General features: G+C 42.3%; 1 protein-coding gene across 1 annotated transcript; it reads right to left on the minus strand.

Moving 5' to 3' along the window:
* Positions 1 to 2,231: 2,231 nt before the first annotated feature.
* On the minus strand, positions 2,232 to 5,127 carry LOC112886093 (laccase-25-like). Its single transcript, XM_025951875.1, has 5 exons — positions 4,935 to 5,127; positions 4,500 to 4,654; positions 3,876 to 4,255; positions 2,778 to 3,743; positions 2,232 to 2,687 (listed from the first exon to the last, which is right to left on the minus strand). Exons 1-5 carry the CDS (start codon positions 5,028 to 5,030, stop codon positions 2,557 to 2,559), a joined length of 1,728 nt encoding a protein of 575 aa, XP_025807660.1. The 5' UTR covers positions 5,031 to 5,127; the 3' UTR covers positions 2,232 to 2,556.
* Between the last annotated feature and the right edge of the window lie 7,845 nt (positions 5,128 to 12,972).

The following is a 12,972-nucleotide window of genomic DNA, read 5'->3' on the forward strand; positions in this document are numbered from 1 at the left end:
ATGATGGTAAAGAGACGACAAAATGGGGGAGAACAAAAAAACAGGAAGGGAATGACTTCTTGGGGTGCTCAGTGGCAGTCCATTGCCATTTATTGCATAGCGTTTGACCATTGCATAGAAAATTAGGTGGCAGTTGTTGATATGGATGGCATATTTCGGATAGGCGTTCTTGGATGCATTTCACAAATTGGAAACATTTTCAGCGGCGCAAGAAAGAATTACTCCTACTACAATACATGTGCGATACTATAGTTCATTACACATATGTGCTTGGGAGGTAAAGGAGTGTAGTAGAAGCTAGCTCATTATGACATCCATATACATGAGATGCCACTGGTTAAACATGTGAATACTTTTCAATGTTTGGAACAAAAGAGCAGATCCAGATGGTCAACATGATTCACTTCGCTTGCATTGAAGTACAAGCCGATCATGACCTGATGACTAAACTATATGCGTGCTGGATGCCTTCTACGAAATTATATTGATGGTGATGATTTTCAGAAGAGACTAACAATGTAAAAGATGAAATTTTATATTTGACTAGGTTTCCTTTTTCTGTACTTATTACCTACCTACGGGAAATAGACCAAGCATGCTTTGACCACAGAAAGAATGCTTTGCGTATGAGGATTCATGTTGCTTCCAGATTGTACTTGTTATTTCCTATTTGCTTCTGTTTTCCATTTCAAAATTATACGACAAGAAGGAAATAACAATCCTCTTAGTCATAAACTCATAATAATATATACAAGCACAAAACAAGCAATCTGTACCATGCTTTGATTTGATAGCCTTACTTATGAATTAATGGTGGTTCCAAGAGATCTATATTAGGAAGATTGACCCAAATTATGAAATTAGATTTTAGTAAATCTACGGAGATTGTTTCGCTCTAGAATAGTATTTTTATTTTAATGTGAGGTAGGTTGGTGTCTCTTTTCCATAAATGGGGATAATTTCATTTTACATGAGTCCTTTCAATACTTCAAGTATAATTACTATGCGGATTTGTAACATTCATATATATGAACTTTGAACTTAACTCCTTTAGGTGAAATAATTCTACCAAAACGATGAACTGTAGTTGTTCACGAAGACAAGTATAAATCATGCTTAGCAACCAAAACCGCAGTGTCCTAAATGCTTGGAATTCCAGACCTCGGATATCACGTGGAGCATGGGAAGCAAATAGACAATATATAACTTACAACCGAAGAATGAAGATATACATATCTTCTTAGTTCTTACTCTCTTTTTCTGGTACGTGGTGGTTGAAACCATTTATATATAAGGCATGATTGAAGCAGAACAAGTCAATCATTTGTCTATTTCCATGAGATCAGACAATCGACTTTTTTTCCTATATTTGACAATTCAACAGCTTGCCACGATGAGATTTCAAATTGGATTTGCTTCGGACCCTCAACCTCTGACAAGAAAGTCGCTAGAGTTAGTGAAGATATATAGACAACAGAATTGCAAATCAATGCATGCATCTCATGATCTAACAACCTCCGAAGTTTAAGCAAAATATTTCGTATGGGACTCCCTTGACTTATGAACCATTAAATTTAGGCAAGACTTCGATAGATTGAAGAGGAACAAACCTGTGAAGTTTATCATGGGCTGAATGCAAAGCACCCACCTGCCATTCACCCTCCACATAGAATCCTCAACTAATCGTGTGGGAGATTGGGACAGACGTTAAGGGTTTTAGGCGCTAAGGGAGTCCTCAACCAATGAAGAAGAGAGTTGAAGAAATTGCAACAACCAATTTTGTTTCCCTGAATTATCAGCACATATACGATACATCCACGTAAAGAAAAAACAACAGTTCACGACATCAAGGAAGACCGAGGTAATGAGGTTTTCAATGCAACTTGCTGTCAACCTAGAGTCTCACGCAACCTGGTGCTCAAGAAATTTTCACTTGTCCAAGTCAAGCCGGTGAGTTTTTCAATCCTCACGGCTCAAACAGGTCTCCTGCGTTTATTATTTTCGTGAGGCCTCGCCCATCAGTAAACAGGATAAGTTGCCTCATGAAAATGAAAAATTTGGACATGTTAGCCATGGAGCCAAACATGAACTGACTAGGAATTGTCAAATATCACAACATTATCACATAAATATAGCCGACACATGAGAAATATATGAGAAATATAGCCAACATTATCACTCTCTGAAATATATGAGAAAGAAAATCATATGCAAATGTCACAGCCGAAATATGTATAATAACCGAAGCCTCTTCAACCTGTGACATATCATTTATTTATTCACCAAATACAAACAATCTCAGCGCTCTTCTTCATTGTTATTGCCAAACGTCTAAAACCCTTATTCACCAAGTGCCAAATTAAACAATCTCTGACTCGAGTTACATATAGGAAAACGCGGGTTCCCTATATATGAAGCCTATCAAACTACTACAATCTCATAACTTGCAAATAATTAGCAAACTACTACAATCTCATAGCAAGCCAAGGTTCCACACTTCTTCTGTTGACATGTCCATCTATCCCAATTCAAAGAAATCACATTTGACAAGGATGGTCAGCACTGTGGTAGGTCGAATGGAGGTGGCGGCACCGATGTTTCCGCCGTTGGCCCGTCCTGAACCTCAAACACCATTCCCAGCCCCAGATCAAGATGAGCATCGAAGTGGCAGTGCATGAACCACATCCCTGCAAATAGATACAACTCTATCGATCTTCCATATCGTCAAATAATTAGCACAAACTACCTAGTACTAGTTAACAATAATAAAACGATACCAGGGTTATTAGCCACGAAGCGGATGACGGCCCAGCCGCCGGTGGGGACAGCGACGGTGTTGCGCTCCTGCGGATTCACGAGGTTGAACTGCGGCGTCGCCGTCGCCTGGTCATAGTTGCCAAAGCCTTGCGCGATCACGAAGAAGTTGAAGCCGTGGAGGTGCATGGGGTGGCTCTCCTTGGCGATCAGCCGCGTGTTCTGCAGCACTATCTCCACCGTCTCGTTGTACCTCAGCGTCCTCACCTTGGTGGACTTGGTCGTGTACTTGAGCGTGGCGGTGTCGCTGGCGTCGGCGGTGTAGTCGAAGATTACCGGCGGCTGGTCGGGGAAGTCGCGGGTGTAGACGCCGGCCGACGCGTTCGCGTAGTGCGCCTGGAGCATGGAGACGGAGTTGGGGAGCACGAAGGACGCGTTGTTCATGCTAGACGAGAAGATGGGCAGTCTGGTCCCGCTCGTGTTGCACAACAGCTGTGCCGGCTGGCAGTCGGAGTTGCCGAGCCCGACGGTGACGAACATGCGGGTGTCCACGGATAGCGGCACCGTCGGCTTGCCGGGGAGCACCAGCGCCGTCAGGTTGGAGAAGAACCGGAAGGCCGTGTCGGTGTCGTTGTACTCCGGCCGCGACGGCAGCTGCGGCGTCTCCTCCCCGGCCGAGCCAACGTACTCGACGACGGCCGTGCCGGTGGTCATGCTGAACGGCGGCCCCTGCGGGATGGCGCTGTCGTACGGGGACGCCGCCATGTAGTAGAGACCGACGGCGGCGCCCGTGACCATGAGCGCATCCACGGTCTGCCCGGGCGCGATCACCACGACGTCGGTCTCGTACGGCGTGGTGTAGGCGGCGTCGGCGCCGACGACGGTGAAGCTGTGGTTCGCCACCTTGAAGAACATGGGCGTGTTGAGCGCAGCGTTGATGATCCGGAGAAGGTACGTCGCGTTGCGCTGCACCTGAAACCTGTACGTCTCTGCGCACCGACACCAGCGAGTATAGCATGAGCTTGAGCTCTAGAGATGATGACCAGTATATCCCACCTCAGAACGAAGTTTCTCCATGGTAAAAAGAAGGATTCATATATATTCATTAATCAGCGGCGTACGGTTTCCGTTGGAGCAGTTGTAGAAGTCTCCCGGCTTGCCGTTGATGGTGTAGGCGTCGGCGTTCCGCGGCGGGTTGCCGGTGAGAAACGCCATCCGATCCAGGTCTTCGACGTTGGCGTTCCACCACTCACCGAGGAGGACGGTCTCCTCACCGTGGGGCTTGGAGAACGGGTAGGCCTCGGCGCCGCCGCGGGGTCGGATGACCAGCGCGCCGTAGACGGTGGCGCGGAGCAAGGAGATGTGGGCGTGCCACCACAGCGTGCCCTCCTGGTCCGTCACGTTGAAGCGGTAGGTGTAGTTGCCGCCCGGCTTGACGGGGCACTGCGTCACCATCGCCGGCCCGTCCGCCCAAGGCGTGCCGCGCTGGAAGATCCCGTGCCTGCATGAGTTCACCAGCAACACAAAAGATTGGCTTGAATTGTCAGTAGAGGCTAGAGCTTTGGCTCTGTTGGTGGTCGCAGTGTTTTCTACGGCTCGCTATCTTCCTATAAATGGTGGTTTTTTCTCGCATTGTGGTGTCCAGTAAAGGGAGTCGATATTCGAGACGGATCTTCGTGCAAGTTGATCGATGCAAGAGAACGAAGTTGGTAGCCTTGACAGTACAGTGTGATCGTGTTCATTACCAGTGGATGGTCATGTCGTAGGGTGACTCGTTCACGAGGTGGACAACCACCGTGTCGCCCTCGCGGGCCTCGATGGTCGGCCCGGGGAGCTGGCCGTTCACTGCCGTGATGATCATCGCCGTCTGGCATAGCTGGCTTATAGAAAGGTTGCCGACCTGACGAACAACACACAACGTGCAACAAGTAGAATATATGAGCTAGCGATCGCATATATATATGAGACATGCTACACGTAGTCCTGATAACTTAGTATACATGCATGTAACCAAATGAAGAGAAAGATTAACGTAAAATTTAGCCTTTCGCTTGATGTATGCAAACCTATCTATCTATATCTGTCGAAGATCACAAGGAAAATGAACTAGTATCGACCGGGATTAGATGAAGACTATACACGGGGATGCATGAACGTGCATGTGTTTAACTCGAGATTACAATGAAGGTGTGCTCCACGACAGCGGCTTCACCAACATAGGCGAGAAGGAAGGCTAGGAGACCAAAAGGCAGAACCAGCGACCAAGATCGAACCATGCCCTAGCCTTGTGTGTGTATGACCAAGGAAGAGTAGCTAATGATGGCAAAGATCTGGTTGATGTCTCAGAAGAAAAACTGTTACGGTGGAGATTTGGTCAGATGTGTGTGAGAGAGTTAATGAGCAAGAGGTTCTATATATAGGGACAGATGATGCTAAAGCTGACTGGTACAATAGTCCCTTAGTTTGAACACGTAAGGTAGCCTGTGATTGTTGTGACATGTGCGGCTTATATTCAGAGGTCGCAGTGTTGTGGTAAGACAAGGAACATCAAAGCTATCCATGAACACGAGGGAATTGCTGTTCGCAAATTTCATTTTTCTCAAGGTGAGCAATATTTTTCACGGGACAACGTTGACAGATGATATCGATCTACTCATATATTGTTACTAATTAAATGGTACTAGTCAATGGAATATTCAAACTGATCAAATAGCACTACAAACACTATCCCCGGTCCATACTTATAATTGCCGCATGGTTTCTTCAATATTGTTTGCATGTCCACACTCGTAACAGGATTTTTGGATCATTTGCACTTTCTGAAAGATGGTGATACTAATGTATATATATCTTTCTACAAAATGTTTTCTTATAATGAAACAATATATATGCGCGTTCAGATTCATAAAGTTCCATCATGTTTAATAATGTCTAAGTTATGTCATTGATTAAATGATCACTGTTTATCTGAATGGCATCCAATTTGCAATCTCTCACGAGTCAATGGAATACTTTATGTCTTTTTTTTCAAAAGGAATGGAATACTGTATGTTGGTGGTTATATAAAAGAATTTGATAACTTACTTTTCATCATGATTGGGGAACTGTGGATCCGTTCTGGCATGTGACAAGTCTTGTTGCTAGGTCAAACTCCTATGGCTGATCTATAGGCCCCGTTGAAGCGTTTGGTTGTGGTTCTCTAATGCCAGCTGCATATAAAATTTATATAATTCCATATCTAGATAAAGTGACTAAATCTGTCTATGTTGAAAATTTTGTACCAAACAATTAGTTGAAATGCTCCAATTTTCTTCAGTAATTGGCATATGAGCTTTCATTGTCAAATTTGCATCTAATTTTAGGATATTATCCATGTCTTAGTTTTTTGACTTAATAACGAAGTAGTATGTCCTTTTGGGGTTGTACGATGGTTTGGCCGTTATAAATCATTAGTTGAACTAGTCTGATTAGCATGCTATATGCACGCTTGTAGTAAGTAGTTAAACTAATTTTTTCTTCTAAGCTATTGTTGATTTCCATAAAAGATAAACCATAAATATTATGTTGGGCCCGCCTATTAATGGTCCTATATGACTTCTTATCAGTATAAATCGACTATTAGCTCTAAGCTGCTATTGTTTTCAGTAAAAACAGTAACATAAATAATTATGTAGATCCATGGGACCGGAACATTGTTAGTTATAGTACTATAAACAAATATTCACGAACCCACATCTATTTGTGGATCCTCGTGGAGCCTACGTATCAATGAGTCCCGTGAATATATAGTTGAGTATGGGACCCATGAACAATACCAATGCAAGGCTGCTATGCTCCAAAACTTGAAGCTTTAGTATATAATGTATTGATATCTGTTTATACCTATTACTAATCAGTACATGTTGTTGCCGAAATATACCTAAGCTGTTACTACACAGATATAGGAATATTTTCCTACTAAGCTAGCAGTCTGCGACATCAATTAGCATGCCTTTAGCAATGAGTCAGGGTACGTGTTCTTTTTCTTTTGCGAAAAGGGTAGTACGTGTTGTTTCCTTGTGGGACTCTCGTTTTACTTATTCCGTGTCGCTTCTTCGTTAGTTTATCTTCTTAGAGTCCAGGATTCAACAGTTGACAGAAAGCAACAATCTGATCTCTTTCGTTTAGATTATTATGTTCTGATGCGTAGGCTTGAGATAAAGAGAAGAACTTTCATGGATAAAAGCTCTGTCTACATGGTTCTCTTTGTCTTGTAAAAGTTGGCCTTTTGTTCTCTGTCTCTCTTGTGGACTAAGGTTACTTATAAGACTTTGCAAGTAAAACCTTTAGCAAAACAGTCCTCTGGCCAAAGCATCAGTCAGGAACGATCAGAGATTATATTATATTATTCATGCTTTCAAGTTAGAAACTGGAAAATTAATGTCTATCAGTTCTTCAATATTCGATCAGTATTAGTTTTGTGTATTCCAATGGTACCTAAACCGCCATAGACACCTCTCGAGTGATAGTAGATGTTACTCCAGGTATGACAGAAGAAAGTGCACTATAGCTTTGTAAAGATTGTATTTGCTACGGTGCGAGCGCAACGCGAGGATTTTCAGACAGCGCGAGTCATCTACAGTCTCCCTGTTAGCAAAAATTAAAGATGAAGCGTCCGCCTGGATAGCTGCCAGGGCTAAGCCCCTTGCGAAATTTATTAGCGCGAGAATAATTGTATTTAATTCCTTGCCGGTTAGCCGGCTATGTACTCCTGCTTTATCAATGAAATAGGCATAATCTCGTGCCTGTTCGTTCAAAAAAAAAATGTTTGCTACAGTGCAAGTACAGGAAATTAAGATAATACGAGTGTTTCAAATGTTTTGGCATCTTGTATTCTTGTACATTTTCATTATAATCCTACAATATGTTGGCTAGTAAAATATACCGACGGTGCTTAAATTTGGTTTAAGGTGTCATTCCGTTCCCCAAACTTTCAAAATGCACATTCACATCTTTAAACATGCTAATTATATAATTTTTTCAAATAAAAAATTATATATGCATAAAAATAATTTATACCAATTTACTTGTACAAATATATTCAAATACGAAAGATCTATATAAAAATGCAAAACACCGAACTCATATGATCAAATTTGTAAAAAAATAGAAAATAAAAAAGACAAATTTCGGAGGAACTATTGGAAAAGAAAATATTCGGCCTACAGTTTTAAAATTTGAAAAATATAAGAGTTGAGCAGAAAATTTAAAAAATAAAATTTGGACCCACATATAAGCTCCACGTAAGTTGAACACTTCCACTTTATAACTTAAAAAATATTGATTTGGACTTCACATGACACGATTAGCAATTTTGAGGATCTAAATATGCATTTTAAAAGTTTGGGTACCGGGATGACACCTCGAGTCAAGTTCGAGGACCGGCGGTGCATTTTACTCTATATACTTGATCAATTTGGTTGCCAAAGTTTATTGACAAACATTAATTTGTTGGAACAGTGTTTGAAGACAATCAACTAGCACTACTAGATAAGTTTGCATCATTTCAGACACATCACTCCTGGCTAAATATGGAATGGTGTATTGCTTATATATACCATTACTGGTCTGTATCATCCGCGGATTTGTATTAGGAACCAGGAGTGATACCCGGGTTTTGTAGTGATATATACTTGGTATCACTCCAGTTCGTAAAATATGAACCTGGTGTCATACTCAGGACTTAGGTATTTTCACGAATGCACTTGGATTCATACACCTTTCTGGATTCCCTCTTTCTCTCTCGCACTGGATCCTCTCTGTTGCCATTTATTATGGCTGAGCCTTATCTCTTCACTGGACACAAACTTCTTTCTTCTCTTGACTGATTCTTTCTCTTTTCCCATCTCCCAATTTCGATCATTGCAGGGAGAAATGGCGTGTCGATCAAGGAGCACGGCATGTGGGGGCAAGGCTTGTTGGAATTTATTATGGCTTGGTCCAAAGGACCGAGTCCTAAGGGGCTAACAGCCACCCACGTTGCCCTGACTTGGGGCAACAGATCAACTAACTGTCTGGCCCCAAGAACGGCCTGTGCTATAAGAAGAGGCACTAGAGACCTAAGAGAAGAGACGAAGAAATGATCTCCTAAGCTAACCCTCTCAGCTCAGGCACGGACTTGAAGGTCACCGCTGGCCACCATCGATTCTGTGATGGTGTTCTTCACTGGTGCACATCTACACCACACTTGCAACAAGCAGGCACGGGGTCATTAGTGCCCCTAAGGGGATCCACCCATCTACATGTAAGTGATTGAGTTCTGATTATTTGCAGTTCGTAGATGTTCATGTCATTAGGCTATTAGATCCTAAGTTTTAGTAATATGATTTTCTAACATGAGGTATCAGAGCTAAATTAGTCTAATCATGAACCCTAAGACAATTAAGTTAATTCTTACTCGTGAGTGGGCATTAGATCTGTGCAGTGAGTTCAGTTTATTCATGTATTAGTTCAGATCTATTAATTCTAAGTGATCTCGCATGAATCGTAATTAGATCCGAGAGATAGAAAGAGCAATGAGTCGAAATCCATCAGATTTGAGTAGAACCCACCAAAAACCCATAAGATCCAAAACCCCGGTATAAGAAACAAATAAAAGGAGGAGGCGCATGAGATGTAGGAGTGGGGTGCAAAGGCTCCCATAGCGGCAGCACAAGAGGCGCCGGCGGCCAGCCACGATCCTATTTTCTGCATCAACGTACTAGCCAGAATGTGAATCAGCGGTGCAGCGCATAAGACCTAAGCATGGTGGCACAACAGCGCAAACCGCGAAGGCACGCCAGTTCCATGGCCGCCTTGAGGGTGCCGGAGCTGGCGGCACTGCAGCGGCCCGCACGGCCGCGCATAGGAAAGAAGACCCGAGAGTAGGCGGCGACGAGCCTGGAGGGTGGCCGAAGTCAAAGCACTGCACACGGGCAGCCAAGTGGTAGCGTTGCGACCAAGCAATGCTATGGCAGCGTGCTCGCTCCGTGGCCGCGTGCTCGCTCCGGAACGGGCGGCGCCGCTGTGACCCGCAAGGGCGAGGCACCATAAGGGTCGGACCACCTAGCAGCGCTACAGAGGGGCGCTCGAGGGTGCCAAGGCCATGCAGTGGCGCCAAGCCTTGCGGCAGCGCTCGGGCCAGCGGCACCTAACCGGCTGGCGGCGGCACCCCAAAACCTGGTGACTGAGGAGAAGCAAATGAAAGTTGGGTTTAGGGTTTGGAGGTGCCACTGCCTTTTATACCCACTACAAGCACGCTGAGCCGTCGGATTCGATGGACGGCTCAGATCAGCCATGGGAGAGGGGGGCAAGCTGGGCTAATTTGGCGGCCCAGCCTGAGGTTGTTGGGCTCACGGTCCAGGCAGGAGAGAGGGTGGGGCGCGAGCGGTGGGCCATTTTGGCAGCGCGTCCGTTGGCTGTCGAGCCAAAGGCTCATGTGCGGGAGGTGCTCACGGGCTAAAGTGGTAGCCTAAGAGGGGAGTAGGGCGGATGATGCGGGCCGGTTTTTCCAGCCTCGCTATGAGTTTTGTGCTGTCAGCCCAATTTTCATTTTAGCCCCTAAAGATTTCCTCTTTTATTTATTCTTGAGCTGCTTTTTCTCAGTATTTTCCTCATTAGCACTAAGTAAATTCATTTTTTTGAGATTAATTGTACCAAGAAAATTGTGTCAAAATTATGAGATATTATTCTGAGTAAATAGAACCAACATGAAATTTATTCGGAATTGCTTAGTTTTATTTTAGGCATTTAATTAATTTCTGACCAACGATTGATTTTAATTATTTGCCATGATGTTTAGTTTTATTTAAGTTAATTTGCTTCAGCCCAATGGTGGTGCAAAATTAAGTTTTCTACTGTGTTATTTATGCTATGTTATTTTGCTTCTGCCCAACGGTGATGCAAATTTTTTTCATGAGATATTGATTTAATTGTTTTATTTTTGCTCCTGCCCAACGCTGGTGCACAATTTCTTTTGACATTAAGGTGCTTCTCTTTAACATAAGTTAAAGTTGAGAAAGAGGCTACATTAAGTAAGTTTTCAATTTATGCATCTAAGTATACTAATTTTTAAGCTTCCGCATTAAGACTTTGTTTTGATTAAGTTTGTCCTAACCAAAATGCGACCAGTGTCATTCTTGGGTTTTCCTAGTAGCACCTTTATAAGTAACCGTAAAGGGGGGTTTAAGTGTCTCTAAGTTGGTCAAGCAAATTGATTAGGACTATTATAAGTTTCCAACTTGAGAGGGTACTATTACATTTTTGTAATCAATGCTAGACATGCTTAAGTGTCTCTAAGGTGTGTTATAAGCTTCCAACTTGAGAGGGTACTATTATATTTTTATTACGTACATATCATATAAGCATTACTTGATCAAGCAAGAAGGTCTAAGTAGATTGGTGGGAATAGAAATAATAGCCCCACATGAGACAATCACCCAAACCTAAATGCCTAATCTAGTCCTAACGGAGTAAAAACAGTGGATCATAAGGGTTCACATAAGCAATAGTGACTCTAAGAAAGAAAAGTATCGCTACACATGGCAAGTGACTATCGTAATTCAAGGAATTGATAGTGACAACTGATGTAAAATAATAACTTTGACTAAAGCTTGACACTTATTGCTCATTATTTTCAAGAGCTATGAGTACCTATATTATGGTGCGTAAATTTAAGAGAGATATTGCATAATGTTCGTTAATGCTTTTTCCCTTTAGGTATTCAGATTGTCTCGATAATGTCATTATGTCTTTGAATAATAAGATCCATCGAGATAGGTCCAAAGATTTAATAAGTTTGACTCAAAGAGAGTATTAAGTCTGACTCAAAAGACATTCACTGGCAGAGGACTGAGGTGTAATAAATATGATTACTCTGTCATGCTTAATTTTGGGTCATGGGGACAAGTTCACCTAAGTTTATTGAGCGCCCTAAATGTTTATAACCGGGATTTTGGCGGAAAATATTCTAGGTTAGGACCCCTAGAGAACTTGTAAAAGAAAATTGTGCATTATGCACAAAAACACTGAAGGGTTGCATGCTCATGAATTAAGAATCTGATAACTATAAGGTTGTTGGTTACTCAAGTGTAATTTTGAAATAAGTGTTGATGTTAGAAATTCCACATGAGTCTTCACTCTTGCTCGAGTCTGGGGGAGCTATATTGTGGAAGGCTCCAACCAAGCTTGTTGAGAAATAAGTAACATTTCAGTTCTCAGTCATGACATGTTTTGATCCATATCAGAAATTATGAAATTGAGAAATAAGTTTTCAGCATGAGATCAGTTTGAGCTATAAGACAATTTTCTTAGATTAAGAAATTGATCCCAGAATCACCATAATAAGTGCAATTTAGTTTTGAGTAACATGTCTAGTGGTATTGCTAAACACATGACATTGTGAAAGAAAGATCCAAAATCATATGTAGTATAATGTTTAAGCTTATGCTCTAATGATATAAGTCGATGATCAACATACAAGTGTTAAGGGTTGAACATCACTCAGGCTATGTTTTCCTAATTGAAGGCTTGTCTCAACTTATGCCGACTTTATGAGTTGTGACAACCTATAATTTTAGGATAATTGAGATCTCAAATCCTTGATTCTGGACACATGTTTTATTTTCTTATTACTAGATGCGTATTATGAAGTTGAAAACAATTTGCACATAAGGACCATAAGTAAGTTAGTCATCTCCCATTATGTACAAGTGATTAGAGTAGGATGACATACTGTGGGCAATGGAGTTCAATGGTGTTTATTGTCTATTGTCATGCGTTACCTCGTATATTTTTCTACCATGAGTAGAACTTATGATAAGCTCTATGATCAAGGGGGAGAATGTTGGAATTGATTGTGGCTTGGTCCAAAGAACCGAGTCCTAACGGGCTAACAGTCACCCACGTTGCCCTGATTTGGGGCAACAGACTAACTAACAGCTTGGCCCCAAGGACGGCCTGTGCTATAAGAAGAGACCCTAAAGACCTAAGAGAAGTGACGAATAAATCATCTCCTAAGCTAACCCTCTTAGCTCAGGCACAGACTTGAAGGCCACCATCCATTCTGTGATCCAGTGGCGTACCTAGAATTTCACAGAGGGTATGCCAAAATATTTTTTTCCACTTGCAATTCGGTATAATCCATATATAATCCGATAATAAAATTTAAATTTCATTGAGAAATTCGGTTACCAAGAATAA

Source organism: Panicum hallii, chromosome 3 (assembly GCF_002211085.1).
Source record: "Panicum hallii strain FIL2 chromosome 3, PHallii_v3.1, whole genome shotgun sequence".
In the NCBI taxonomy this organism is placed as follows: domain Eukaryota; kingdom Viridiplantae; phylum Streptophyta; class Magnoliopsida; order Poales; family Poaceae; genus Panicum; species Panicum hallii.

Coding starts and splice junctions, on each gene's coding strand:
- LOC112886093 (XM_025951875.1), bottom strand. CDS start 5,030: ATGGTTCGATCTTGGTCGCTGGTTCTGCCTTTTGGTCTCCTAGCCTTC. Junction 4,655..4,934: donor TCGTGGAGCACACCTTCATT/GTAATCTCGAGT, acceptor GTTGTTCGTCAG/GTCGGCAACCTTTCTATAAG. Junction 4,256..4,499: donor TACGACATGACCATCCACTG/GTAATGAACACG, acceptor GAACTCATGCAG/GCACGGGATCTTCCAGCGCG.